At 37.7% G+C, this 27,965-nt stretch overlaps 1 protein-coding gene across 1 annotated transcript in view; it reads left to right on the top strand.

The window, feature by feature from the left end:
* prt (portabella) overlaps positions 1–27,965 on the top strand; it is a 94,906-nt gene that overhangs the window by 52,641 nt on the left and 14,300 nt on the right. The window contains exon 8 of the mRNA XM_068228735.1: positions 6,926–7,069. Coding sequence (XP_068084836.1) covers positions 6,926–7,069 — 144 coding nt within the window. The remainder of the gene's footprint in view (positions 1–6,925; positions 7,070–27,965) is intronic.

Genomic DNA, 27,965 nt, shown 5'->3' with positions numbered 1-27,965 from the left:
CCTTTGATATTTCCCATGAGTCTACTAAGTGCAGTCATGGTTTTTGCCGCCTTATCTGTTACCCGTTGGATGTGGTCCCAATATGTAAGCTTAGTATCAAGCGTCACACCAAGATATTTTGTGCTCCTAGTTGTTTCGATGGCTATCTGCCCGATCTGCATCGGTACAACAGTATTAATCCTTTTCCTCGTCAAGAGGATAATTTCCGTTTTATGATCTGCGAGTTCTAACTTGTGATTTATCATCCATTCTTTGACACGTCGCATCACCTGATTCAATTTAAATTGAGCCAGCTCTAGGTTACGAGTTACTATCACAGCAGCCACATCATCAGCATAACCCACAAGTTTTACATCTTCTGGCATCTCCAGCCATAACAAACCATCATACATGATATTCCAAAGGTGTGGTCCGAGAATTGAGCCTTGCGCTGCACCAGCTGTGAGCCGTTTTCTTCTCTGACCATCTTCCGTGTCGTATAACAATGTACGGTCTTTCAAATAGTCTCGCAGTATATACACGAGATATTCTGGTAGCTTGAAAGTTTCTTTTAGAGCTTCCAAAATATCACTCCATCTTGCCGAGTTGAAAGCATTTTTAACATCTAGAGTCACAAGAAGCGTCAGCTTTCTAGAGTAATGATTACCCATTTGAGCTCGTTCTGCTGTCTTCACCACTTCTTTCACGGCATCTAGAGTTGAGTGGCCTCTGCGAAATCCATGTTGTTGGTCAGATAGGTCGCCAGCTAATCGGACTGCTGCTAGTATTCTCGGTTGTAATAGCTTCTCTAAACCTTTCCCAGCAGTGTCCAGCATACATAGAGGTCTGTAACCCCCAGTTTTCCCTTTACTGATCAGAACCAGTCTAGCTATCTTCCAACGAAAGCTAAAAATTCCCGCTTTCAAACAATGATTATACATTCTCAACAGCAGTTGAGGACATAATTCGACTGCCACCTTTAGTACTTCTGCTGGAATACCATCTGGTCCAGGGGCTTTCTTATTTCTAAGGGAATTAATTGCTGTTATCAGTTCTTCAGTTGTAAAAGGTGGCACATTAACTAGTTCTTTCTCGGCCTCATCATCAATCCTCTCTGGATGATCAGGGAATAGTGTGTGTACTATTTCTTCCATTGTGCGTGGATCCATGATAGGGCTTGACAGCATCCCAAATTTCTTCATAACGATTTTATACCCCAATCCCCATGGATTTTCATCCACTTCCTTAGACATTTCCCACCACTTGTCGGCTTTACTCTTTTTAATTGTATTTCGCAGTCTTTTCTTCATAGTCTTATACTCTACTGAGAGAACTTCATCGTTATGTCGTGCTCTTTGTGTCCTTCGTCTGAGTCGCAGGCATTGTTTCCTCAACTCAGCAATTTCTTCATTCCACCAATATGCTGGACGCTTGCCTCTCCGTTGTTTGATTCTGGTCATTGATGCGTCACATGCTTGCTGAAGGAGCCTCATGGTGTGTTCCACGCATTTATTAGCAATTATGCTTCTATTGCCTCCGTGACATGTATCCGGCATAGAGTCCATTCCATTTAGTATTACTTCATGAAATTTTTCTCTATCCATAGTAGCTATGTTCCATCTTTCTGGCTTGCGCGTGGTAATCCTTAGATGCGGAATCTCTTGAAGTACACGAAAAGTGATATACTGGTGATCGCTTCCAGTATATTCTTCAATTACTCGCCATTCAGTTATCCTAGACGCAATGTTTTCAGAAGCGAAGGTTACGTCTGGTATAGTTCCCTGACATCCTGGTCGCCGAAAGGTTGTCACATTACCAACATTGATAACCATTAATCCCAATCTGGCGGCCATCTCCATTGTACGTCTCCCTCTAGAATCTGTTTGAGGCATGTTCCATTCAACTGCTTGAGCATTAAAATCACCAGCAACAACTAGGTTAGTAGTGTCCATCCCTTGCAGAGTATCTTCAAGCCCATCTAGTTTTGTCTGGAAGTCAGAAATAGCCTCATTCGGGGTAAAATAACAGCTGACAAAAATTACCTTCTCAACTTGGACCCAGACAAACCCATCCCCGCATCCTTGATTTATAACTGAATATTTTCCAAGGTCTGGCACCCATATCGCAGCTGTCCCTAGATTGTCTGAAAACCAGCCTGGTTGATCTCTGTCTTGATATTGTTCACTAAGAATCAAGATGTCTGCTCCTATCTCATAGGTCATCTGCGTCAATAGATCATTGGCAGTTAGACTCCTGTGTATATTGGCTTGAAGGATCTGTACCATTCACCACTGCTCTTTGGCCTTTTCCAGTGCTTCACGAAACACAATACATTTTCCTGAGCCAAGAGCATGATGTCGTTTTGACTCTTCAACGCCTATATCTGTGCAAATTATGCATCGTGGACTCGTTTTGCATCCTACTGCCTTGTGACCAGCTTCCCCGCACTTAAAGCAGAGTTTACTTCTGTCCAATCCTTTACAGTTTCGTGCTTGATGCCCATATGACAGACATCTAAAGCACCGAGGAACTACGGCCCACCGTCTTACTCCGCAGTATAGCCAGCCTACTTTAATTTTGCCTATGTCTAACAGCTTTCGTGCCTCGCTATCTTCTATCTCCACAATGGCGATCTTTTGTCCCCTGCTGTTCGGATTTGTGATTGAGACCTTCAATTCTTGATTAGGATTTTCTAATTCTCATCTTACAGCCTCCTCTACTTCGGAAATAGTGATGGTACAGTCCATATCCCGAATTTCCAATGTAGTTCTAGGCGTCAAAACCTTTACTTCGCCATCGTGACCAAGAGCACCTTTAAGTGCTCTATTAAAATTTTCTCTATTCTCCTTTTCCGTGGCCTTATTAAATTCAAGAAGAACCGCTCCAGATACAGTTTTCCTGATCGATCTAATACCAGCGCCACTATCTTCCGGCTCCACCTTACTGCGGATATCCTTCACAACATCTGCAAAAGTCTTGCCATTCATCGGTTTAATAAGTACGGCTTCAGGGCGGCTTCTTATAGTTGAACGTTTCCGTTGCTCGTTCTTTTTAACAGTTTCAGATACCGGTACTGATTATAATAATAATAATAATAATAATAATAATAATAATAATAATAATAATAATAATAATAATAATAATAATAATAAAATCTTGTAAAGTAAGGTTACAGAAGAAAGAAAGTACTTTTTTCTTAACCAGAGTTTAAAGATGATATGAATAGCCTCATTTCAGTGTTGGAAAGGAACAAACAAGTAACAAATAAAATCACATAAAGAAAGACAGGAACAATGGGTATTACTTATATAGACTGGTGTAGTTTGCCTCCTGTATTCCTTGTATATTCATATTCATCTTTTTTGTCTCTTCCATTTTCCTGTATTTGTCTGGCTTTCTCTTGTCCTAGATCTGTTGAAATGGCCCCTCAATGATGAGCTTGTCAGACATTGAGAAGGTGGGATTGACAAGGAGAGGTGCTATCTATTTCAAGATAGTAGTGTATGAAGATGTAAAGATTGTCCCTTTGTTTTCATGTTTGTTCTTGTTGCTTCCTCTTCCTAAGCTGGCCAGTCATTGTGTTTATCTTATTATGTGTTCTTGTCCATTTTTCTTACACTGATCCTTAGTGATCTTTTTTCTTCTTCCATATATTTCCCTTGTTCTTAGTCTTTTACCTCCTGTATTTATCACCATCTTATGTCCCTTTCCTTTGTTTGTTGAGCTTTCTTCTTTATCCTACACTTCCCACATCAAGATCTGTCACGATGGCCCATCAGGGATGTTAATGCCTGCCCCCCTGATGAAGTTGGGGAGAAGAAACAAGTTCATCAGGGTCTGAGAAGAAATGGATGTAATAGAAGTGGAATGGATGAGGAGAGATCCCATCCATCTGAAGACCGTAGTGTATGAAGATGTGGAGAAAGTCCTCATCCCTTGATGTTTTCATGTTTCTGGACTGAGTGGCTCAGACAATTGAGGTACTGGTCTTCTAAACCCAACTTGGCAGGTTCGATCCTGGATCAGTCCAGTGGTATTTGAACAGACCAGCTATATCTATATATATAAAATAAGAGTTTTGTCTGTACATTGCTCAGAATTTGAAAATAATGGTATTTCTGTATCGGTCATGTCCATAGTAACATGAAAATGCACTTTTTACTTTTCCGTAATTTCTGTCTGTCTGTCTGTCTGTCTGTCTGTATGTATATATGTACACGCATCACGAGAAAACGGTTGAAGAGAATTTAATGAAAATCGGTAAGTGAAGTCAGGGGATGAGCCTCTACAATCTAGGCTACAAATCATTTTGCTCACGCTGAGTGAAATGGTAGTTTAGGGGAAGGCCTAAAATTGAATTCTCAACTATTTTTGTTATTAGTGGTCTAATGAAAATCAGTATGTGAAGTCCGGGGATGAGCCTCTACAATCTAGGCTATAAATCATTTTACTCATGCTGAGTGAAATGGTAGTTTAGGGGAAGGCCTAAAATTGAATTCTCAACTATTTATGTTATTAGTGGTCGCATTTTAAAGAAAATGGGTATGCAAAGTTGGGGAATAAGTTGCTACAATCTAGGCTATCAATAATTGTATTCACACTGAGAAAAATGGTAGTTTAGGGGAAGGCGTAAAATTCAATTCTCAAATATTATTATTAGTAGTCCTATCTTGATGAAAATCAGTATGCAAAGTCAGGAAATAAGTCACTATAGTCTAGGCTGTAAATTATTTTATTCACGCTGAGTGAAATGGTAGTTTAGGGGATGGCCTAAAATGTAATTCTCAAATATTTCTTATTAGAGGTGTAATCGATGAATGCTACATAACTAAGGTTATATAATATTAAATTTCCTATTATTCATGTCTTATACATTGTTACCGTACTGGCTATGATCACAAAGATATTCATGAATTTGGATTTTTGTTACTAAGTACATATAAGCGCCGAGTAACGAGAAAATGGGTAAACAGTATTTAATGAAAATCGGTATGTAAAGTCGGTGAATAAGAAACTACAGTTTATGGTATAAAATATTTTACAAATCACAGAGTCGAAAGAAAACTAAATGTGAAGGCCTACAATATAGAAAGCTCATAACATTGATCAACAATAACATTACATTGACCATTGTTTGTCGTGATGTGCTTTGTGTCTTCTGTTGCCCCTCATCTCCGGTAGATAGGATTACTGCTGCGTACAGAGTATTTTTTATTTGATTTACGTTGCACCGACATAGATAGGTTTTATGGTGATGATGGGATAGGAAAGGGCTAGGAGTGCCTTAGGCCTTAATTAACGTACAGGCCCAGCATTTGACTGGTGTGAAAGTGGGAAACCACGGAATACCATCTTCAGCGCTGCCGACAATGGGGTTCGAATTCATTATATCTCGGATGCAAGCTCACAACTGCGCACCGCTAACCACACGGTCAACTCGCCCAGTCGTACAGTGTGTAACAGCCTGTCTGAATATTGATGGGAAGTAGCTGGGGAGTTAGATAACTTTCTTCTTTAGCATGCCATTCCCCTGGTTTATAAATTTTCTGATACTACTGGTACGTAACACACTGGATCATCATAGCATTCGGGCTATTCAATCCCTACTCTGAGGCACTGATTGGAATGAACAGTGTGCATATTTAGCGGAATAATGGCAGATGAGTGTTCATGGCAATCTGCGGCCTGGTCATCCCAGCTCTGGAACTTTGGACTATTAGATTGGCACCGCAATCTAACCGCAGCACTGTTCGTTAAAAGTGATTAAACGCACGGCTTTCCATTTGATCGGGTATTTTATATGATAGCATTGCTTTTAATCGCTACATTCATACTTACGTTTTTGTAATGACCTATGTTGCAGGTTAGGAAAACCACAAAGTCAGTCTTTCTGAGAATCCCGTAGCGAAGCACGGGCACATCAACTAGTTGGTATATAAATTTGCTCATTTGGAACAAAAATTTCAGGTTCCCTCTGGGAATCAACATCTTTATCATCAGCCTCATGTCGATAGATTTACTGGCACTTAAAAGAACTCCTGCTGGACAAAATTCTGGCACCTCGGCATCTCCAAAAACCATCAAAGGTAATTAACGGGATGTAATAAACATTACTATTATTATTATTATTTAATATTTTAATTTAAAAAATTCATGGTTGTCATAGACTCTTTTATATTAAACCACGCTCCCCATATTGATGTATCATCATTGTTGTATAAAGATAGGAATATGAAAGGAAATGCTTAATAGGTTGACTACAATGGCAGCTCAGTGTTGGAAGAGGGAGCAGTAGAAGAAGACAAGGACAAACTTGACAACGCAGAAGGACAACGACAATCTCCACATCATCATGCACTACCAACTTTTAATAAATGAGCTACCATCTCATCAATCCTTGTTCTTCTACATCCATTTCTTCTCACCCCCGATGAGCTTGTTTTCACTTCCCAGCTATCATTGTGTTTATCATTATTGTGTGTTCTTTTTAATGATCATTATCTTTCTACAGATAACTAAACTTTAAGTTATCAGTTGATTATGCCTGAGTGTGGTTATGTAACCAAACATGCTTTCTCCCTCCTCCTTTCCCCCTCATTCCAAACAACATCACAATTCAAACATCATAGACATGTCCAAAAAAAAAAAGTATGTAAAATAATAGAAATACAAAATACATTATGATGAACAGCATTAACTTATTCTTGCTTTTTTCTTGAAGTCATCACTAATAAATATATATCAACTTGATACATGGCAGTATTTCATTAATGTCACATTTTAAGGAAATTTGGCTTGTCACTGGTCATTTTCACTTTTGCCCCTTTCTGACAAAAGTTAGTATACTGATCATTTAACATGATATAAATACAAACTAAGTCCTAGAACACTATGTATTTATCTATTTTAAAAACTCATGAGTAAAGTATTTTCATTTCTCTTTCAGAAATGGCAGCTGGGAACTGTGTTTATTCCAGATAGCCTAGGATACTTGCTGGGCACCAACTGTTTTGGACTGGTAGCATATCGCCTGGGACACTGGAGAGTGGCTATTGCAGCTATGATGCTTGTTGGACTCTCAGTAGTTCTGGTAATGTTCATATGACACCTTGATATGTCTGCTTCCTTAATGGTAAAACAACGAATGATAGAGTTTCATAAAATAAGGTTAACTTGTGAGAAAAGACTAATATAGGTAGTAGGATATATGCCATAATCATTCTTTTGTTTTAGCCTTTGACCTAAATCCAGATAATAAGCCAACAAATCTTTACACATTATTCTTTGAAAGACCAATTAATGCAGGAGGCCTTCATATACCTGTCCATCTAAGATATGGTACTGCATTATCTATTTAAATGGCGGAAATCACCCTACAACAATAATGCATACACACCAGCAAATCGTTTTCAGAAATGTGCTTGAGATTGACATTAGTTGGTAATCTCAATATGAGCTTCCCTGACATGGACAGCATATAATATGGTAAAACCAATAAAATTTTTTTAAAAAATATCTCACCTCTCCTTAAACTAGACTCCTTAAACTAACTTGCTGCTATTGATTATACAGCAGTAGGAGCCTACAAAAGATGGTTGTACTTGTTGATGAAAAACGGGTTTACTTTTCCAAAAGCAGCGTTATTCTTCCAGGAAAGGGATGTTATTTTCCAATTTGCTGAAAATGTTCAAATATCTCATTAATACAACAGTCCCTGCTATGAATGGTTTGAAAACGTTGCTCATAGGGTCGGTTGGTGCATACATTACAGTGGGCTTGGCAGACTGATATGTAATAGCAACTTCTGGCTCGGTGAGGAAAGCAACGGGAAACTACCTCACTCCTCATTTCCCTAGTACACCTCTTCAGTGATGCCTAGGCCATCTATGACAGCTGATGGCAGAGCTGTTGAGGATCCAAACAGCCTTAGGGCTGAAGACTGAACATACATACAATTACCGGTGTTATTACTTGCAGTGATTCTGTAGTGGATTCAAACAAAGATGATTCAATCTTGCTCAGCTAGGGTTGAAAGAAATCAGTGAACTCAACTTTTCAGAAGCCCTCGAAGTAACCTGCTGAAATGTCAGTTTTACTACCACTACTTTTGATGGCATCAGACCGGGCGAGTTGGCGGTGCGCGTAGAGGCGCGCGGCTGTGAGCTTGCATCCGGGAGATAGTAGGTTCGAATCCCACTATCGGCAGCCCTGAAAATGGCTTTCCGTGGTTTCCCATTTTCACACCAGGCAAATGCTGGGGCTGTACCTTAATTAAGGCCATGGCCGCTTCTTTCCAACTCCTAGGCCTTTCCTATCCCATCGTCGCCATAAGACCTATCTGTGTCGGTGCGACGTAAAGCCCCTAGCAAAAAAAAAAAAAATGGCATCAGAGATGTACAGTATTTACACTATTTATTTATTTATGTATTCATTTATTGTAGCTGTGACAATTTGGACATTAAATAAATTTAGAATAGTTAAAACAATATAATAAAATCAAAATTAAACAAGGTAAAACACACAGAAACTAACGGCAGGATGTGGACAGCGGAAGGAACCCCATAAGTTTGTGGATTGAAGAACTTTTGTGGATGAAACTTCGAACAAAGAATAATTTAGTTAATATCTACTTATCGTAAATACTTATTTATTATAAAAACATCTAAAAAGGAAATAATGAACTCTACCATTAACATAAAACACCAAATAGAAAAACAAACCCTGAAGTTGCAGTCTTACAATCATACCTATGCTAGTCTTCATGGAAAACACTTTAAATATGAAGCACCTTCACTAAAGAAATAAAATACAGGTCATTGGAAAACATGTTAAAAAGAATCAGAATTACCGAGGTCAAGTTTACTGAAAAATTAATTTATGTTACAAAACTGTTAAAAAAGGCTTGCCTCGTGGCAACGTGAACATGGGTGTTAAACCTCTTTACACCACCATAAATTACAATTAATTTCTGATAGAAAAATCGACAGCTTAACTCCTGTGACAAATTAAAAAGTGAAATAAAATAATGTTAAGTTACATTAGGAAATTTAAGATTTGTTTACCCCAAGAAAAGCCAGAGCTCCCAAGGAGCACAGGGCTCCCGGACAACACGTCCACTCTACATGATGCCGAAGCCAGAATTCAGACTCTGCAATGCACTTTCTGAAGGAAGCCCATGCTGAATGATGTCAATGGAAATGCCACAGCAAAATGAATGACCAATGACTGCACAGGAGTTACCTTTCGATTTATTTAACCCAATCAAATTTAAATGTTCAGTTGGATGCTTGTTAGGAAACATCTTGAAGCTTGTGTCTTACGTAAGTCCCAGAAAAATCGGTATGTGAAGTACAGGGTGTCCCACAAAATTCGACAATAAAATTTAATAAAATCTTAAATGATCCAAATATTACTTGAATTAGGTCAAGTATGTATACTCTTGTAGCACAGGTAACATTTATTATTAAAGTAAATGTAAACTCATCCTGAAGTGATGCAGCTCTTTTCAGACACCCCAATGGAGGTGAGCTGTATGTGCCATTTAAACAACATACCAGCTCTCCTCCCATCCTTAAATTTCTGGCAGTACCAGGAATCAAACCTGTTCCCCCAAAGTCGGCAGCTAATAGTGCTAACCATTATGCCACAGAGGCAGACAATACTTGTGTCATCGTCCCAAGCACACCTCCAATAGAGGTAAGCTGCATGCACCATTTATGATTACATCCCAGCACTCCCACCATTCCTTCTGTGGGTGGGGGCAGTAGAATAACACTCACAGTATCCCCTGCCTGTCGTAAGAGATGGCTAAAAGGGGCCCCATGGGCTCTCAACTTGGGAGTATGGGTTGGTGACCATGGGGCCCTTAGCAGAATTCTGGCATTGATTCCACTTACTTGTATCATGCTTTACACTTTCATCTATCCTATCCTATCCTATCCTATCCTATCCTATCCTATCCTATCCTATCCTATCCTATCCTATCCTATCCTATCCTATCCTACCTCCCTTTCAACCCTGACGGTATTAGGTTGCAAATGCTAGGGAGTAATTCATTTTCATGCTGTTCGTGGCCCTTGGCTTTCTTTGACCAATGCCTTCATTTTTTGAAGTGTTTGGATCCCTTCAAAAATGTTTCCTATGATTATTGTTGATAGAGGATGGTTGCCCAGTTGTATTTCCTCTTAAAACAGTGAACACCATGACCACGTCCCACCATTCTTAAATCTCTGGCAGTACCAGGAATCAAACCCGGGCCTTTGAAGATGGTAGCTAATAATACCAACTGTTTTGCTACGAAGGTGGACTATTTCTTACTTTCTTTACTTAAAAAAAGACTTTTTTTAAAGCACTCAATCCAAATACTACTTGGATCTACAACAGCTCCACCATCAGCTGTCTTAGATGGCCTAGATGTCACTGAAGAGGCATACTAGGGAAATGAGGAGTAAGTAGTTTCCTGTTGCTTTCCTCACTGAGCCAAAGTTGCTATTACCTATCAGTCTGCCAAGTCCACTGAAATGCATGCACCAGTCAACCTGATGAGCAACACCATTCAAAAGGAATGACGAACCTAGCTCATCCATACCACAATCACTTTCATACAGTCAGAGCCACAGTGACAGATCAATGAAAGTAACAAAGTAAGTGATTCATCAATTTCTTTCAATGTGCGCCCACATTTTTCATAATGTTCAATGTATTGTTAATCTTCATATTGTCTCTTATTCATGTGAATTTTTCACAGTTTTACCTGAATATATTGGTGTGATCTTATACAATCCAGTATTCTAATTCAGACATATCTCCTCCAGTTTATTAATTTTCATATTATGCTGCAGCTTGTATTATAAATGTACATCTCCAAATGGTACCCTTATAAATTGAAATAATTTATTATTCAAAAGAAGGAAGCACACAAGTGTACAAAATATCAGGTCTCAGTAGTGATTATCAATACTTTTCTAAATTAAAAAATGGATGTAGAAGTCTTAATCCAAATCATGCTGTATAAACTATATCTCCAATTGTGAGCAAAGCATTTTTTACAACCCACAAAAGTTTGGGCAATATAAAAAATTCTAACAGTCAGCTAATATTGTTCATTCATGATTGCATCTTACTGGAGCACAGCAGATACATTTCTAGTAAACAGAACTGAGAGAATTAGAGTCGGTGAAGCATTATCTGATCCTGTAATAATTAAGAGAGGAGTTCTGCAAGGCAATATTTCCTTGTTGTATATAAATGATATGAGCAGAGAACTGGAATCACAGATAACTTTCTTTGCAGATGATATTTAACTCTATAGAGTAATAAATAAGATACGAGAATGTGAGTGACTGCAGAAAGACCTAGACAATGTTGTGAGTTGGCGAGCAAACAAAGGTATAATTGTAAACAGGGTGAAAAGTCAGGTTATAAGTTTCATAAGAAGAAAAATCCCCTTGAGTTCTTGATGATTATAACACTATCAAAAACTGACAGCCTAACTGACAGTTGTCAGTTGAGCAATCAAACAAATTTCTTTTGACTCAGCACCAGGGCCTAACTGCATCCCTTTAAGGACCATCAAACATTTACATGCAACATCTGTTTAAAAATTGATGATAGACATAATGCTTGCTACAGCTTAGGCCTCTTAATATTAGAGATGATAAAACAAATTTTGTGGACAAAGATGGTCATGAAGAGGATATGAGTAACTAGAGACCAATAAACATCCATTCAATAGTAAGATGAACCATCGAGAAATTCCTTGAATCATATCTCAGGTGTCAACTATCAAAGGGTAGAGGAAGGTCCTCTTATTCAGTACCATTAGATTAATATTATATCTTATATAATTGGTACTAGTTTTAACTTTGCTACATTAGGTCATCTTCAGCCATGATCAAATTGGAAATTAATATTTTATCTTATATAATTGGTACTAGTTTCGACCTTGCTACATTAGGTCATCTTCAGCCAATGACCAAATTAGAAATACGTGCAGATATATATGACTACCAAAAAAAAAATTACAAATTGGTATGTCTGAAGTAAAGTGTTAATCTAAAACAGTGTGGATGAAATGTCAGACTACACATTTAAAATCAGAATTAAAATAACATATTAAAATGGTTATGAATGGTGTTGTTGGACTATGCCAATGTCCTTATAATAAACAAGTATTCTTGAGTCTTGAATTGATCTTGGAGCTGATATTCATTGTTTGTATAGTGGACCCATTTGATCTACAAATTATGCCTTATTGAATAGATTATACGAGTAACAGTTTATATAGCTTTGAAGGGGATGTTGACAACGTGAATAAGTAGCCATTTAAGTCAGTCTAAATCTGAATCAAAGAGGTTTTGCTCCAGGCATTCCAGAAACAATTATAAAATTGTTAATGCAGTTATTCAGGGTGCCAAAAAGCATAAGAGAGATTGTGTTGTAGTTTTTCTTGACAAATCCCAAGGATTTGATAACATCAGACACGAGCACATCAAAAGAAGTTAAATGGCTAGGGCATATCAACAAATCTACAGTGACTGATAGCCAGTTTAATAGAGCAAAATGAAATCTTTCTTTCCTTGGGAGACAGAAGGTCAGAGCCCATTGAAGTAAAGAAAGGTATCACCTTTGATCTTTAACATCACCATTCACTTCATATTTCAGGAAATGTGTGACCCAAATTTTAGGAATATTTTTGGTTATAAATTAGCTGAGGAGATTAACTGGATTTGCTCATGATTGGATAATTACAAGGCTTGACCTGCTCTCTGCTGTTAAAGCAATTGAACTGTGCCAAGATACGTTTCATAAGATTCAACTTACTGCTAACACAAATAAATCCAGTGTTATCAGAATTTCAATCAATCAATCAATCAATCAATCAATCAATCAATCAATCAATCAATCAATCAATCAATCAATCAATCACCACTGATCTTCATTTAGGGCTGTCACCCATATGGTAGATTCCCTATAGTTTGTTTATGTGGTCTTTTTTCTTAAATGATATCAAACATCTCTCTTGGTAAATTATTCCAACCCTGATTCCTTTTCCTGTAAAAGAGTATTTTCCCCAACTTGTCCTCTTGTATTACAACTTTATCTTCATCTTTTTTCCAACTTTGAAAAACTCCATTCAAGCTTATTCATCTATTAATGTCATTCCAAGCCATCTCTCCACTGATGTCTGGCTCCATGGCTAAATGGTTAGCATGCTCGCCTTTGGTCACAGGGATCCCAGGTTCGATTCCTGGCAGGGTCGGGAATTTTTAACCATAATTGGTTAACTTCGCTGGCACAGGGACTGGGTGTATGTGTCGTCTTCATCATAATTTCATCCCCATCATGACGCGCACATCGCCTATGGGAGTCAAATCAAAAGACCTGCATCTGGCGAGCCAAACTTGTCTTTGGCCACTCCCGGCACTAAAAGCCATATGCCATTTCATTTTTTCTCCACTCATAGCTCAGAATATTCTGCATAGTTAAGATATTTGTCTCCTTACTCCCAAGTCTTCCCAGCCCAAAGTTTACAACATTTTCATAACACTACTTGTTTTTCAGAAATGACCCGTAACAAATTGTTCAGCTTTCCTCTGGATCTTTTCCAGTTCTCAAATCAAGTAATCCTGGTGAGCGCTTCATCAGCAGGAGATTAGCATTAGTGGAAGCATAATTTGGGCCTGAGGACCTGGAGAGAAAACCAGATATTTAAGATGCAATATATCTGAGGAAATAATATTCAACAGGGACTTATGAGCTCATTTCAGTACCAAATGTGAAAAATTAACAGTACATAAACCAAACCAGAAATTATCCATTATCAATCAGTGCCTCTTCACAATGCATAATATATTCTGACTACAAATGGACCCCTGTTTGAAAATTCTGTTTGCGATAACTAATAGCATAGACCTCATAATTAGGGGTAATGCAAAAAACATAATTGGACTTCTGGCTAATACATCTATGCCATTGTTTTACTCACCACATTGGCTAAGAGGTCTGTTTATTTTTAACTGTTTGTGGGAGAAATATCTTCAGCATTTCTCTATCACACAGAGATTAAAAGGTTTATTAGACCCACTGGTAGACAAAATCATGGACTTCGATGTTGAAATGAAGTTTTTCCAACAGTCATTCGGAACCACTTCCAATACATCAAGAAAGATGTGCCAAGAACTTCAAGAATCCTACCTTCAAGGTAGGAGTTGTCAGATGTGGCAGGGAATAGCTGTTGCAAAGTTACAGGTGTTCTTAAAGACCAACAGCATTCTTTTACTGGAACAAGGACTCTCTTCTTCAGAGTGGAGAGCAGCAATAAAACTAAACATGAAATTACATTAGTCTTTGTGGAGTACCCTATATCAAAAGCGAGTCGACACACTGTCACAGATGTGCCAGAAAGACAGAAAGCCCAGAGTTGGTAGCTGCTTGTATAACAGGTTACTAATAAACTCATGGCATCATAAGGTTAAACATAGGCTAAAAGACATGTTAGTTTTGGTAATGATGGATTTCACCTGTTCAGTGAGATCATAACACTTAACCAACTGATTCTCTAGCGATTATCGTAGACCTGATTACCCGGTTTGAAAATGATCTGAACCCCTCTATCTTGGTTCAGAGTGAAAAGAAAGCCATTTATGCAGAGTCTGAAGAATACTATAATACAAAATTCTCCTGGAAGTTTGAGGTATTCGGCAGAGTCCTGCAGAGCAGACCAGCCTATGAGCTGCTTTGGCAATAGACGGCAATGGGCTTTAGAACGCTTGAACATAAGAAGCCCATGACATCATTGCATGGGCTGGGCTGGGCAATGCTATGGTAGTGCTATGGGTTGATTGCTTAAATGTGTACAGTCACTGGACTAGTAGGACTAGGCTAGTCCCCTGAGTGTGTTGTATTCCTTTGATTTTATCAATACACCAAATTGCATCAGATAGAAATGTTTAACATGACGACATGTACCTCCATGCAACCACTCGAATTTTTTCGCTTCCCTTAGCAAGCATGTATATTTGGACTCGTCCACGCTGCCGCCTGGCTGAATGAAGCGGAAGGGACTAGGTTTAGTTTCCTGGTCCTCTCTGTTATACTGTATATAAGTTCCGTGTGCACCAGCGTTCCCTCGTAATAATTTTTAGTACGGTAGTCCCATTGCTCATTAACAGGAATTCTTTAGTGCTAAATATTAATAGTGGATTATTAGCTAATTCCAGGTAGTGTTTTAGTACAATGTAACAATGATTTCAAGCAGTATTGTGTATTTCATGCAGTACAATATACATGGTAAAGGACTCACTACCAGAATCTAGTCCATTGCCTCATACGTCATTGGCAACGGGGAGTGCGGCTCCTGAACTCAGGCACACACAATTCAGTCACGCTAACAGTCAAAATGGATTTTGGATTGTCTGTTGAATGCTTCCTTTGGGCCCTTGAATTTTTAGGATAAGCATGAAATTATGGCACAAGGTAGGCCCACTCTGAACATTAGAATACAGTAAGTATGCAAATGAAGAAATATGTTTGTCATTTCAAGACTGAATATTATGATTCTTCAAAATGGTTAACTGCCTGCCAATCTAAAAAGTAAATTATTTTTCTGGCCTTGTGTTATTTTTGAAACACAGAGAGAAATATAGAACAGTACTGGTTTCTCAGACATCAATCATTTTTATGAAAGGATCTTGATCTGTCATGAAAAGTCTGTCACATTTATCTGCAGTAACGAAATGGAAAACTTTTGGTAAATCAAGAATAGACTTTCAGTTAAGTGAACAACACAGGACAGATATTTCAAAGCATAATGCCAAAGTTGATTCCATCAAAGACATAATGAAATGATTAATTACGTAACTTGCCTATTAGTGAAACAAGAGCTGCCTTTCATAGGTCATGATGAGCACAAGAAATCTCTTAATCGGGGAAACTATATTGGGTTTTTACAATTACTACAGTAGGATATGAAATTGGACACACATTTACAAAAACACAAAAGTATTTAAAGGCATATCAAACTGAATCCAAAATGACATTATTGAAAGTGTCAGTGACGTAATTCTAGGCACAATAAAACAAGAAATAAACAATGCGCCTTTCATTGCAATAAAGCTCAACTAAACTTCTGATGTTGCAAAATAATCGCAACTTTCCACAGTAATTCCATCAAAGACATAATGAAATGATTAATTACATAATTTGCCTATTAGTGAAACAAGAGCTGCCTTTCATAGGTCATGATGAGCACAAGGAATCTCTTAATCAGGGAACCTATATTGGGTTTTTGCAATTACTATAGTAGGATATGAAATTGGACACACATTTACAAAAACACAGAAGTATTTAAAGGCATGTCAAACTGAATCCAAAATGACATTATTGAAAGCGTCGGTGACGTAATTCTAGGCACAATAAAACAAGAAAAAAACAATGCGCCTTTCACTGCAATAATGCTCAACTAAACTTCTGATGTTGCAAAATAATCGCAACTTTCCACAGTAATTTGTTATGTAAAAGAGGACAAAATTCAGGAAAGATTTTTAGGTTCACTGATGTCAGCAAAGATCACCCTGCTGCTGCGTTAAGTGAACAAGTTTTAAAACCTTTTTGGAATTTCAATGTGAGGACAAGCTCGTAGCTCAAGGGTATGGTGGGGAGGCAAAATGTTTTGGCCCCGTAAGTGGTCTGCAGGCCCTAATGAAGAAAAGATGCCCAAATAACTTTTTGTACATTGTTATGCACATTGGTTTGACACATTCTTGTCTCAGTTAGTTCATTTTGTAAAGGAAAGCAAGATATTTTTTAAGACTTTGAATGGTATTCCATCATTTTCTTTTCATTCCTTAAAGTGTATGCATGCATTGAATTTGTCAGAAGTAAAGAAGCGTTTTCCAACAGTGGCTACAACACGGTGGAACTACAACTCTGAGATTGTGAATGCAGTATATGAAAATAAAACTGAAATCATCACATTTTTTGAGGAGATTGTTGATAATCTGGACAACTGAGATGTGGACACTTTTGTTTCTGCTAAAGGTTATTTAGCATCTTTGAAGAATTTTGACTTTTCTTCTGGAAATTTTTAGGCATATTTTTTCGCTCACTGATACATTCTCCAGGCTAGGACTTTCAATATTTATTGCATCGAGAAAGTGAACAAGACCATTTCCTGCATTCAAGAATATCAAAATAATTTTGATGCAAGATATGAAACGCTAAAAGAAAGTACTGAGAATGAACCTCCTAGAAATCACCATTGGGAAAATTAATAAAATGATCCAGAATGAGATATCTGCATATTCATAATGAAATCATTGATACCATGGTCTGTCAAATGGAGGTTAGATATCATGATTTAGAAGAACTGCAATTTATTTTACTGACTCAAAGAAGTTAAAGTCTGCTTGGATCTCTTAAATCAGCTTACAAAAACTGTGTTTCATTTCGAAAATTTGCGTAGTGAATTAGTGGCTGTGCACAGATTGTCAGATTCTTCTGGCTAGGCAGTGACTGAGACTGCAAAGATCCTAAAATGCACATAGTTGGCCAAAGTAGGGTGAATCCAGAAATATTTAAAGCATGTTGCCTCGTATCTGCTACTCCAGTGAGTACCTCGACAGTAGAACGTACTTTTTCCTGCCTTAAATGTGTAAAATGTTATGTTTAAAACACTCAGTGTGAAGATAGGCTCTCCAGACTAAAACTATTATAAATTAGAAAGGTGTTATTTCCATACTTCAAAATCAAACCAGCTTCTATGGTGCAGTTATAGATAAATTTGCTTGTAAAAAAGATAGATGGATTCCATTCTGGTACAAATAAAAGAGGTAAACCTTATTACCATTTTGATATTTCCTAAGTAACAGTTTGGTTATTTAAAATGTGTTTTGTATGTGTATTTGTCAGATACTTTCATATCAGCGTCCTTAGAACTAGTCCTCTCTGAAACATGCAACCACACACCACTGTGTACACTGTACTGAGTGTTAGCGGAGTGAGTTGCATTACAGCTGATTGGAGACGATCAGGTTTGCTGGGGTTTTCTGTTCGACTTCCCCATCTATCCTGTTTTCGGAAATGAATTCGGACTGTGGTTCCAAAAGAAAAGAAACCATGGCCATAAAAAATGTAAAGGACAACCTAGAAACTTGACAATACAAGACTTCTGAACCGGATCAGAACCTTAAGTCGTATTTGGTTGGTATTCAAGCCTGTAATTGATGGTGATGGTAAAGGCGTTCATTTTGTGTGCTGTACAACATATGGTGAACTTTATGCACACACTAAAGGGTTGACCAGCACGTCGCACATTTATCATCATCCTTGCATATCTAACAACAAATCATCTCCTGTAAAAGAAAAACATCTTTCTAAATTTTCTCAGGACTTGATCGCTGCTAACTTTGTTGGTATGTGTGTTCGAGACTTAAAGTCATATGAGACAGATGGAGGTGATGGCTTTCTGGATCTCATTCAGATCTTGGTTGGACACTGGAGCTATGTATGGAAAATTATCCACAACAGATATCAAAACTCATCCAAGAACCGTGTCCCAACACATTGTAGAAAGTGTTAAATGTCTACAAAATTCAATTATGCCAGAGGTACTCAACCGTATGAGTAGAAGGAAATGCACAGCCACGATGGATATATGAACATTTAGTGCCAAAAAAGAATCATTATGTATCATTCATGGTTTCTTATTTTGTTGAATGGGAACTCAAGACTCGTGCCTTGTTCAGGACCAGATTTCCAAACTAGCCTAAAACAGGTGATAATGTTAGAAGAGAATTGCTAAGACAATGTATTGTTCTTGGTATCATTGAGACCATACTATAACTGTTGATAAATCTGACCAGAATAGGTGGTGTTATTCCTGTATTGACTTATATAAACTCAATGAAAATGATTTAAAATAGTATTCTGGTTAAATCTGCCTTGTCAATACACTCTCTGTCCATTCTCTTCATGGGCAAACATCTTTTTCAATTTGCGTTACGTCGCACTGTACAGATAAGGCTTATGGCGATGATGAGATAGGAAAGGAAGTGATTGTGGCCTTAATTAATGTACAGCTGCTACCTGGTGTGAAAATGGTAAGCCATGGAAAAACCATCTTCAGGACTGCCGACAGTGGGGTTCGAACCCACATTCTCCCGAATGTAAGCTCACAGATGCGCAACTCTAACCACACAGCCACGTGCTCAGTACAATCTCATTTCAACAAAGAGAATGTTTATTGTTCTCGAAACGTACAATGAATAAATAATGTTCGTTGACAGAAAGTGTATTGTCAAGGCGGACTTAATCAGAATACTGTTCTAAATAGTTTTTAATGACCATACTACAAGACCTGCATTTTAAAACTGATCAAGGTGCCAACATAATTACGAGACTGAATTGTGCCTGTCATATGACAACACGGTGCTGAGAAATGCTTATTTCAGTTTGTTGCCCTCATACTGATGCCTTTATGTCAGCAACAAAAGGACTTGTTACTACATCAAACAAAGTGACCTAATAAATGCTCTTGAAAAATCATTGCAACAATCTAACACCACTCATTGGAACACTAATTTAATGATGCTAGAATTTGTACAATATCAGTATTTGGATTTGTGAGAAAAGCTTGCTAAAAAGTCATATGGAAGGAATCCTTATCAAGCTGATGAAGGAACAGATCATGCTCCTTAAATTATGTATTTCATTATGTTATGTAGCTTACTGCATTCTTATGCTTTGCCATTTGAAATACTTGGTAATTTAAATTTGTTCCATGTGGTAAGTACAGTAAACTCGTGTCCTCATCCCGAGGTGGCACATCTCTTTTTAGGCACACCCCCAAGGATGGCAGCTAATAACACTAACCATTACGCTATGGAGGCGGACTTCCATGTGGTGATCTTGATACACAATTTAAGTAAGCTTATTTTACAACCCTTCAGGGGAACATCAAAAGAATTAGAATGTGAGAAGTCACCCACACTTCACCTTGTCCTATTGTGGAAAATGACACTCCTACTTAGGAGCCTCATACCAAAGAGGTCTCTGAAATAGAACTTTTGTGGAGTCACATCAAATCATATATGGAAGAAAAGTTCATAATTTATAAACATCATAAGGTGGCAACATTCCTGAAGGGCACCATTTTGCTGTCTAAAAATGATATCTGACAACAAAATATGTGATGTAACAGCAAAGGTAAAGCACAGAATGCACTAATTTGAATATTAACTTGTGTTCTTCAGGACAGTTGTGTGTTCATTAATCAGATATCTTAGTTCTCGTTTTGTTTGTGATTGATTCCAAATTTCTTGTGTGAAAATATCATAAGCAATGATACAATGTGTACCAACTCCTACATCTCTCTCCTCTATTAGCAGCCACTGTTTGCATAATACTTTTGCCTTACACGATGCAGTTTGATGCTGACTTACATATTTAATTTTTCATTTTTCTGATTAAGTAAAAAAAAAAACTTATGTTGAACGAGGCATGCATGAATAACAAGCATTCCAATCTTTCTGGGTCATCAAAAACTCCACGAATCTGCCAAAGTAATGAAGTTTGCTTCTTGCTCTGACATTGAAGAGTTGGAAAGATATTTAAACCAAAACTGTGGAATGGAATTGGAGGTCAAATGGACAAAACTACTCAAAACTTCACCATATCACCAAGAAAGTAATATGTTTGCAAGTATCAAGTATCAAGTTCAGCTTCAGAGAGAAATTTCAGTTTAGTGGGCTTCATTCTCAATGCACAGTGATCTCTTCTACACCCAGACAATGTTGATGCTCTTCTTTTTATTCACAGCAATTCAACCACCATTAAGCAATGACCAATAAGCTACACACATCAACTAAGTGGAAGCCGTGTTCAGGTTTTTTTTCATGTCATAATTTTATTTTGAGTTAAACATGAGTGAGACCCCTTGAATGTGTTTCAGTTAATTTGATGTCAATTGCAGATAAAATTTAGTTTTTCTAATAAAGTTTTTAAAATTTATTTATTTATTCACAAAGCACAAGATACAGCTACACTGAGCAAATTTCACTTGCATTGTCAACAGACTAATTAACAAATGTAAACTTTCATAATAAAATATAACAAATGTAATAAAAGATAACAAGATCAAGTACACAGCCTACTAATAACAACTGTCCAAATCGAAAACCATGAGAATGTCCATGTTCATAGCCAACTTGTCGTGGGTCAAAATGGCAGTATAACGTCTTCACAATCAACTTATCCTTAGGAGACTGTTCACTCTCCTCCCGAATATACTTTTACTTGATGCTATATCAAGCTCTTGTCTCCTATTAATATTGTTAAAGAGAGTTGGGAGGCAGATTAGGAAAGATCGTTGAAGTATTGAGTGCTGAGTGTGGGGAATATGAAGAAGGTGTTTGGTTCTGGTGGAGCAGGAAGGAACACGGAGTGAGAAGAGTGAAACAAGATGTTCCGAGCGGTAATGCCCATTTAAGATCCCCTGGATGAAACTCAGGTCAGCTACCACATGGAGTGAGAAGAGTGAAACAAGATGTTCCGAGCGGTAATGCCCATTTAAGATCCCCTGGATGAAACTCAGGACAGCTACCTATCACCTGATGTGCTGCAGTGACACTTAATACCTGCTGCATAGACAGATTTCTGAGCTTGGGGTTTCTGTTCCTAACATTTGCAGGAAAGAAGGATACTGCTCTGTCTAACTAGTTAATATTGGAGGGGGAAGCTGTTGTCCAAATTGGAGAGCAGTAGTTCAAGAGAGGTTGAATGATTGTGAGGAAGAAGTGATGAAGAGCAGCGGGATCAGAAATTTCTGTGAAGCGGTAGAGAATGCCTAGTAATTTCATAGCCTTGGTTGTATATGTTTCTATGTGGTTCTTAAATTGTAATTTTGTATTGTATATTACACCTAAGTCATGCTGTTGCATAACTACAGTGATGGGCTTGTCATGTAGGTAATATGATGTTGGTAGAGGAGATTTACGTAGTGTTATGGTCATGTGGCTGCATTTTTGTGGATTGGGTATATGTTTCCAAGTACGGCACCAGTTCGAGAGGGTGTTGAGTGAGGACTGTAGCAGAGCTGCATCTGCTGGATTCCTGATCTCCCTATATATTGTCCCCTTCAAAAGTGGTAATAATTTGTTTAAGGAGAATGATTTATTTCATCAGCGAGTTGGAACATTATTTAATCGCCAGGAGGGTGAGATTTTGTATTCCCGTGCTAGTGCGAGCCAACCACTTGCGAACCGGTTTTCCCGACCTACCAAGAGAACGAGGAAGCAGGGTGAAATTCCTGTTAGGTGGCCTTCAAACACATGTGTGTGTGCCACGTGACCCGGCGAGCAGTGTGATCTCAATCGATCAATAAATGCAAAGTCAAGTGACGTGAAACTGGAGCAGCCAATAAAAATGACAACCTTCACAGGAATGCTACAGATCCACCAATTAGATCTAATTAAGAGGCACACCTACGTCTTAAGACAGGGAATTAATGGTAATTCCAGAGGAAATTTGATAGAGGGTTCTTACTTCTGAACACTTGATTTGAGCATTACTCTTAATGCAGCTACGGAAGAGACTGGACGTCGTTTGCTTCACTGGGAGACTTTACATTGGAGAAGGCAATGAGGACTCTATAAACTGCAATTCAGACACTTGGAAAAATTAGCTACGATTTATTTAGGGTTGTCATAAGATAAGTGTCCATCTCCAAATTATAAAACATCGCGTGTGTATCCTGGACTATTGCTAAGACTTTTGTTAGTTTCAGCTTTCTACGAGAACTCGGAAGAAGGAAGGTCGTTGGTTCGAGCTCACTTCAAGATGGCTATCCAGTTCCGTGATGAATACTACAGTTTCCTGTGCACCTTCAGCTCCTCCATGAGTCACTAATCATGTAAGGCGTTGGACATGGGCAAGACTTTGTTCGATGGAAGGTGATGTGACCACGTACTAGGTCATCAGCCAGAATCCAGTTAACATCAGCCACATGAGTATTCTTTAAGAATTCACTTTCTTTTTATTTCTGTAAAATGTTTGTAAAACGTAGCCTTGCCTTATTCATTTAGATTTCTATTAGTTTTGAAGTAGTTTGACTTTTCATTCTTCTTTCTTTGGTGGGAGGTAGTTTGTGCTCTGGAATGAATGTGTATTTGTTTCTATTAGTTAGAGATGAGTGTATGTCATCGAGAGAGACCTCAACTGTCCTAAAAATTTAGAAGGCAGGAGAGATAAAAATAAATTAACCCCGCGTTAAATTTGAATGATTTGAAATAATTTGAAAATTAATTGAGATAAATTAGGACAGTGTTCTAGTGTTTTTCTAAGTGTAAAATTTCATTCTACGATTGTACGACATGTTTGTGGGCTTGAATTTGTTTAGAGTCATCCGAATAACTTCGTACGATAGCTTTGCGAGTGAGATTATGCACGGTCAAAATATAATAATAATGATGAGTAAAAATAATTAAACCTAATTACGGGCTAAAATTTAAATAAGGTCATGGGTTTAATGTTAGTTTATTCTTGGAAAGAATTATCGTGTGCTCACTTTATGTAAAGTAAGCCTGGAACATGGCAATCCTCCGGACGGAGTAATGACGAATTATATGTATATTTTCTGCACTATTAATTTGAGTATGACTTGCAGATGGACATTATATTTTGAGTGATAATTTATGCATCCATTAGAGTCATTTTGGAAGAGATGTGTCACTGGACATGATTTCTTCGAGCTTCAGTGCAGATGAATTGAGAGCCACGACATTATAGGTGAATAAAAATAAATGCCGCAACTCATGTACCGTAAGCGCGTATTCTTATATTTTGACCTGTGTTGTAGTTATTCTACTTGCTTAATTTGGATGATTTCTGTTTAAAATGTTCCTTGAACATCGTTGTATAATTAATTTCTACATATAAGTGATAACCTCAATTCTATCACATTCTAAATCGATACCTGGGATATACGTGATATTGTCATCTAGAGAATGATTTCCCTAATTTGCAATAAATCCTAAATTTAATAATAATGGGTTAGTGTTCGTGTAAATAATATTATAATATTGTCGTGTACCTATGTGTGAATGTGTGATGTGTGATATAATTATATTCTGTGTTTTATGAATATTTCTTGTATGATTTTGTGATGATATTCTCCACTGGGTGCGTCAAATTTTTGACCGATTTGTATTATTTCGCGCGTCCGTAATTGGATGGATTATGAATCTTTAGAAGATTTTATTGTAATTTAAGGTAGATTAGGGCCTAATTCACTAAGTTAAAGTGAATAAGAGAAGGCAACGTCCGTGGACTGGTGTCACGAGACTAAATTATTAGTTATTGTACAGTCACTTTCAGCATAAAACGAGTAAAATTTAGGTTGATATGAGTTCAAGTAAAAATTTATTATAAGAAGTTTAGTCAATTAATAATTATAAAATGAAGTAATTGTTGAAGGAAAAGTCTAAGGAAGACTTATTAACCATAATTTTTTGAATTAGATAATTTTCAATAATTTAAATAAGGAAGAGAAAATGATCATTTTCTTGTGAAATAAAAGCGAGATCTGGATGGAATATTTTAATTTAAGCAATTTGATTACCATTATAGGAGAGTGATATCAGATATTATTTTGATTTTCGAATCATTTTACAGTAAATTAATGATCCCTATATTTATTATTGCAGACACGAACAGTCGTTGAACTTTAATTTGATCAAGATCCCTCATAAATGATAGCACGAGGAGAAGATATTTCCAAGAATCAAACCCAGATTTTGTGAATTTAATTGTTTTATTTGAAGGAGTGTCAGTTTTTAATAAATGTATAAACCTATTTTAGTTTCCTTTCATTTGTCGCTAGTCCTTCATCTATCCCTGCCTTTAAAAATTTCTGCACAGCCGATAGCGAACGGTCCACCTCTGAGACCCTCGCTCTCCGGCGAGCTGAGCCCGGCATGATGGGGGCAATATCTTGCAGTCGTCAGCAAAAAGTAGGGTATTTTCTGTTTCGTTGAGTTTGGATGGCAGATCATCCATAAACAAGGAAAACAGCAAGGGGCCAAGAACATTGCCTTTTGGGACACCAGAAGTGACTGGTAACCATGAGGATGAAGTGCCTGATATTACCACTCTTTGCCAATGGTTATGTAGGAAGCCACTAAGAAGGGTCAGAAGACTGCCATGTATAATATATCGTTCGGAGAGTTTATGGAGGAGCAGAGTATGGTCTACAGAATTGAAAGCTTTTGAAATGTCTACGTAGCAGATATCCAGCTGCGATTTAGCTGCAATGACATGTGATGCAAAGCTATGCAGAGTGGCCAGGTTTGTTAGACAATAGCCACCTGGTAGAAAACCATGCTGATTGGTTGAGATACAGGGTAAGGTGAATGCAAGGAGACGCTGGTGTATAATCTTTTCAAAGATAAAGGATAGTGTGGGAAGAAGAAATTGATTGGTAAGATAAAACATTAAAATTGTTGCCTGATTTGAGAAACAGAACAATATTTGTCTGTTTCCAGGTAATAGGAAAATAGCCTATGGCAAAATATCTGTTAAATAATTTACAGAGAGGAATGCAAAGAGTGCTGGCAGTACTTTTTTTTTTAGGAAAAGAGACCTATAGTGTTGGGACCGATAGCGTTGTTGGTACAAAGAGTTTGAAGAAGGTTATGAACTTCACTTGGTGTCGTAGTTATGCTTGATAGGGTTCTGTTTGAAACTGTACCTACGGGAGGGAGCGGATGCTTTTTTAAGGGAGGGGAGAAGTTGGAGAAGAAGTACCTGTTGAACAGTTCATTGCGATCGGCGCAGTCTGCTGTTGCATCGTTGTGGTTCACGCTGACAGGAATCTGCTCCGTCCTTCTCCATGTGTTGATGAGACTCCAGTAGCGCTTGGGGTTGCTGCGGACATTTTCAGTGACAGTGTCTACGTGTATTTTGTAGTCTCTTCTAACCATAAACCTCGCATAGCGGTGAATTTTAACAAAGGTATTGTGAGTGTGTGGGTTAGGGAAGTCTTTCTGCAGGCACCAGGCTCTCTTCTTATTAAATAGTATCAGTCTGGTTGTTGTGATTATTGGGATTTGATTATTTGGACTCGGAAGATGGCGATGAATGGTGTATGTAAAGTATTTATTCAATTGTTTGTTTTGGTTTCTCCTCAGTATGTGAATTTTGGAATTGTTTGATTTGTTGAAGTTAATATGATTTTAAGATTATTTGATTGTCATGGTAATTCTGGTGCATACTGTACCACACGCGCCACATCGGCGTGGGAGATTTCCGGTTTCGTAAAGTTGCATCAATTTCGTAATTTCTTGAGGATTCCCAAATGTTCTTGGTCAGCACTAATTTCTGTGCTCCAATTGGAGAAAATAAAAGGAAATGTGATTGGTAGGTGAAGGAAAACATCGTACGCTCATTGGCCGTGGTAAGATTTCATAATTTCCGGAGAGAAGCGTTGTCGCTGGAGCCTTGCTCTGCGAGGGCGTCTTTTCTGTTTGACCACTGAAGGGAACGGTCACCTTCCAAGGTACGGGTCTTCTTGGCCCCACCATCCGGTAAGCACTGATTATTTTTTTTAACTTTTCAGGTATTCAGTTTCAGATGTAGTATTTCATTTAATTATATCTTGCCGGAGCGTACCCGTGTTTCCTTCTGCTTCCAAATGTTATCATTATGACTTAGCCGTTTCGGTAAGTCACCTCACCTTGTTGAGAGATAGTTCCCGTTTGTAGTTTTGTAAATTAAATGTTATACGCCTTTCGAATTCATCTTTATAAGTAATATTTTCCTCGGGACTGTCTCGTTCATTCCGCTTCATCATGGAATATTCATCTTTAGGTTGGGTACCCTTTCTCAGAAGTGTTTTTGAGGGGGCTACCCACTGAAGATGCTCTGCTCCATGATTATACGTAAATATTTTTCTCCTTAGATGTACCTCTTCACTTTAGTATAACGTTACCTTCTTTTCATTTATTTCAAACTGTTTTGGGCTTTTAAAGGTAACGCCACGACAGTGGAACGTCTTGTGTGATGTTCCGGTGTAAAAGAAATTTAATAACTAAATGCTCCCCTCATGTAAACTGTAAATTGTAATGGTTGTTGAAATAATGCCGTCAAAATTTTAATGGTATATTGGCTATGGCTTTATATATGAAATTGCAGCTAAATTGTTAAGTAAAGTTTAGGATTACATTGACTTCACTTCTTCAGTATTACCAATACCTTCCACCGCCTGGATATGGTTCCCAGCCGTTTCCCGGTTATCCTTTCTTTACTGTCATGTTGGTTAAGCTGTTCGTTTCAATGTTGTGATTAATGTGCTTGCAAATCTAGTTTCGTACATGTTGACTTGCCTCGTGTACAGTACTTTTGGTGAATGCACAACGGTAGCAAACATTTTCTCTTCATTAAACCTTTTAATTGTAACCTTACCCAATGGAGAGGTTACAGTATGTTAGCAGAGCTTTGGGTTGCTGAAGAAGCGAAGTCAATGTAATCCTAAACTTTACTTAACAATTTAGCTGCAATTTCATATATAAAGCCATAGCCAATATACCATTAAAATTTTGACGGCATTATTTCAACAACCATTACAATTTACAGTTTACATGAGGGTAGCATTTAGTTATTAAATTTCTTTTACACCGGAACATCACACATGACGTTCCACTGTCATGGCGTTACCTTTAAAAACCCAAAACAGTTTGAAATAAATGAAAAGAAGGTAACGTTATACTAAAGTGAAGAGGTACATCTAAGGAGAAAAATATTTACGTATAATCATGGAGCAGAGCATCTTCAGTGGGTAGCCCCCTCAAAAACACTTCTGAGAAAGGGTACCCAACCTAAAGATGAATATTCCATGATGAAGCGGAATGAACGAGACAGTCCCGAGGAAAATATTACTTATAAAGATGAATTCGAAAGGCGTATAACATTTAATTTACAAAACTACAAACGGG

This window comes from Anabrus simplex, chromosome 7 (genome assembly GCF_040414725.1).
Source record: "Anabrus simplex isolate iqAnaSimp1 chromosome 7, ASM4041472v1, whole genome shotgun sequence".
Taxonomy (NCBI): domain Eukaryota; kingdom Metazoa; phylum Arthropoda; class Insecta; order Orthoptera; family Tettigoniidae; genus Anabrus; species Anabrus simplex.
Note: the sequence above shows the minus strand (reverse complement) of the source record. Positions and strands in the feature narration are given on the sequence as shown.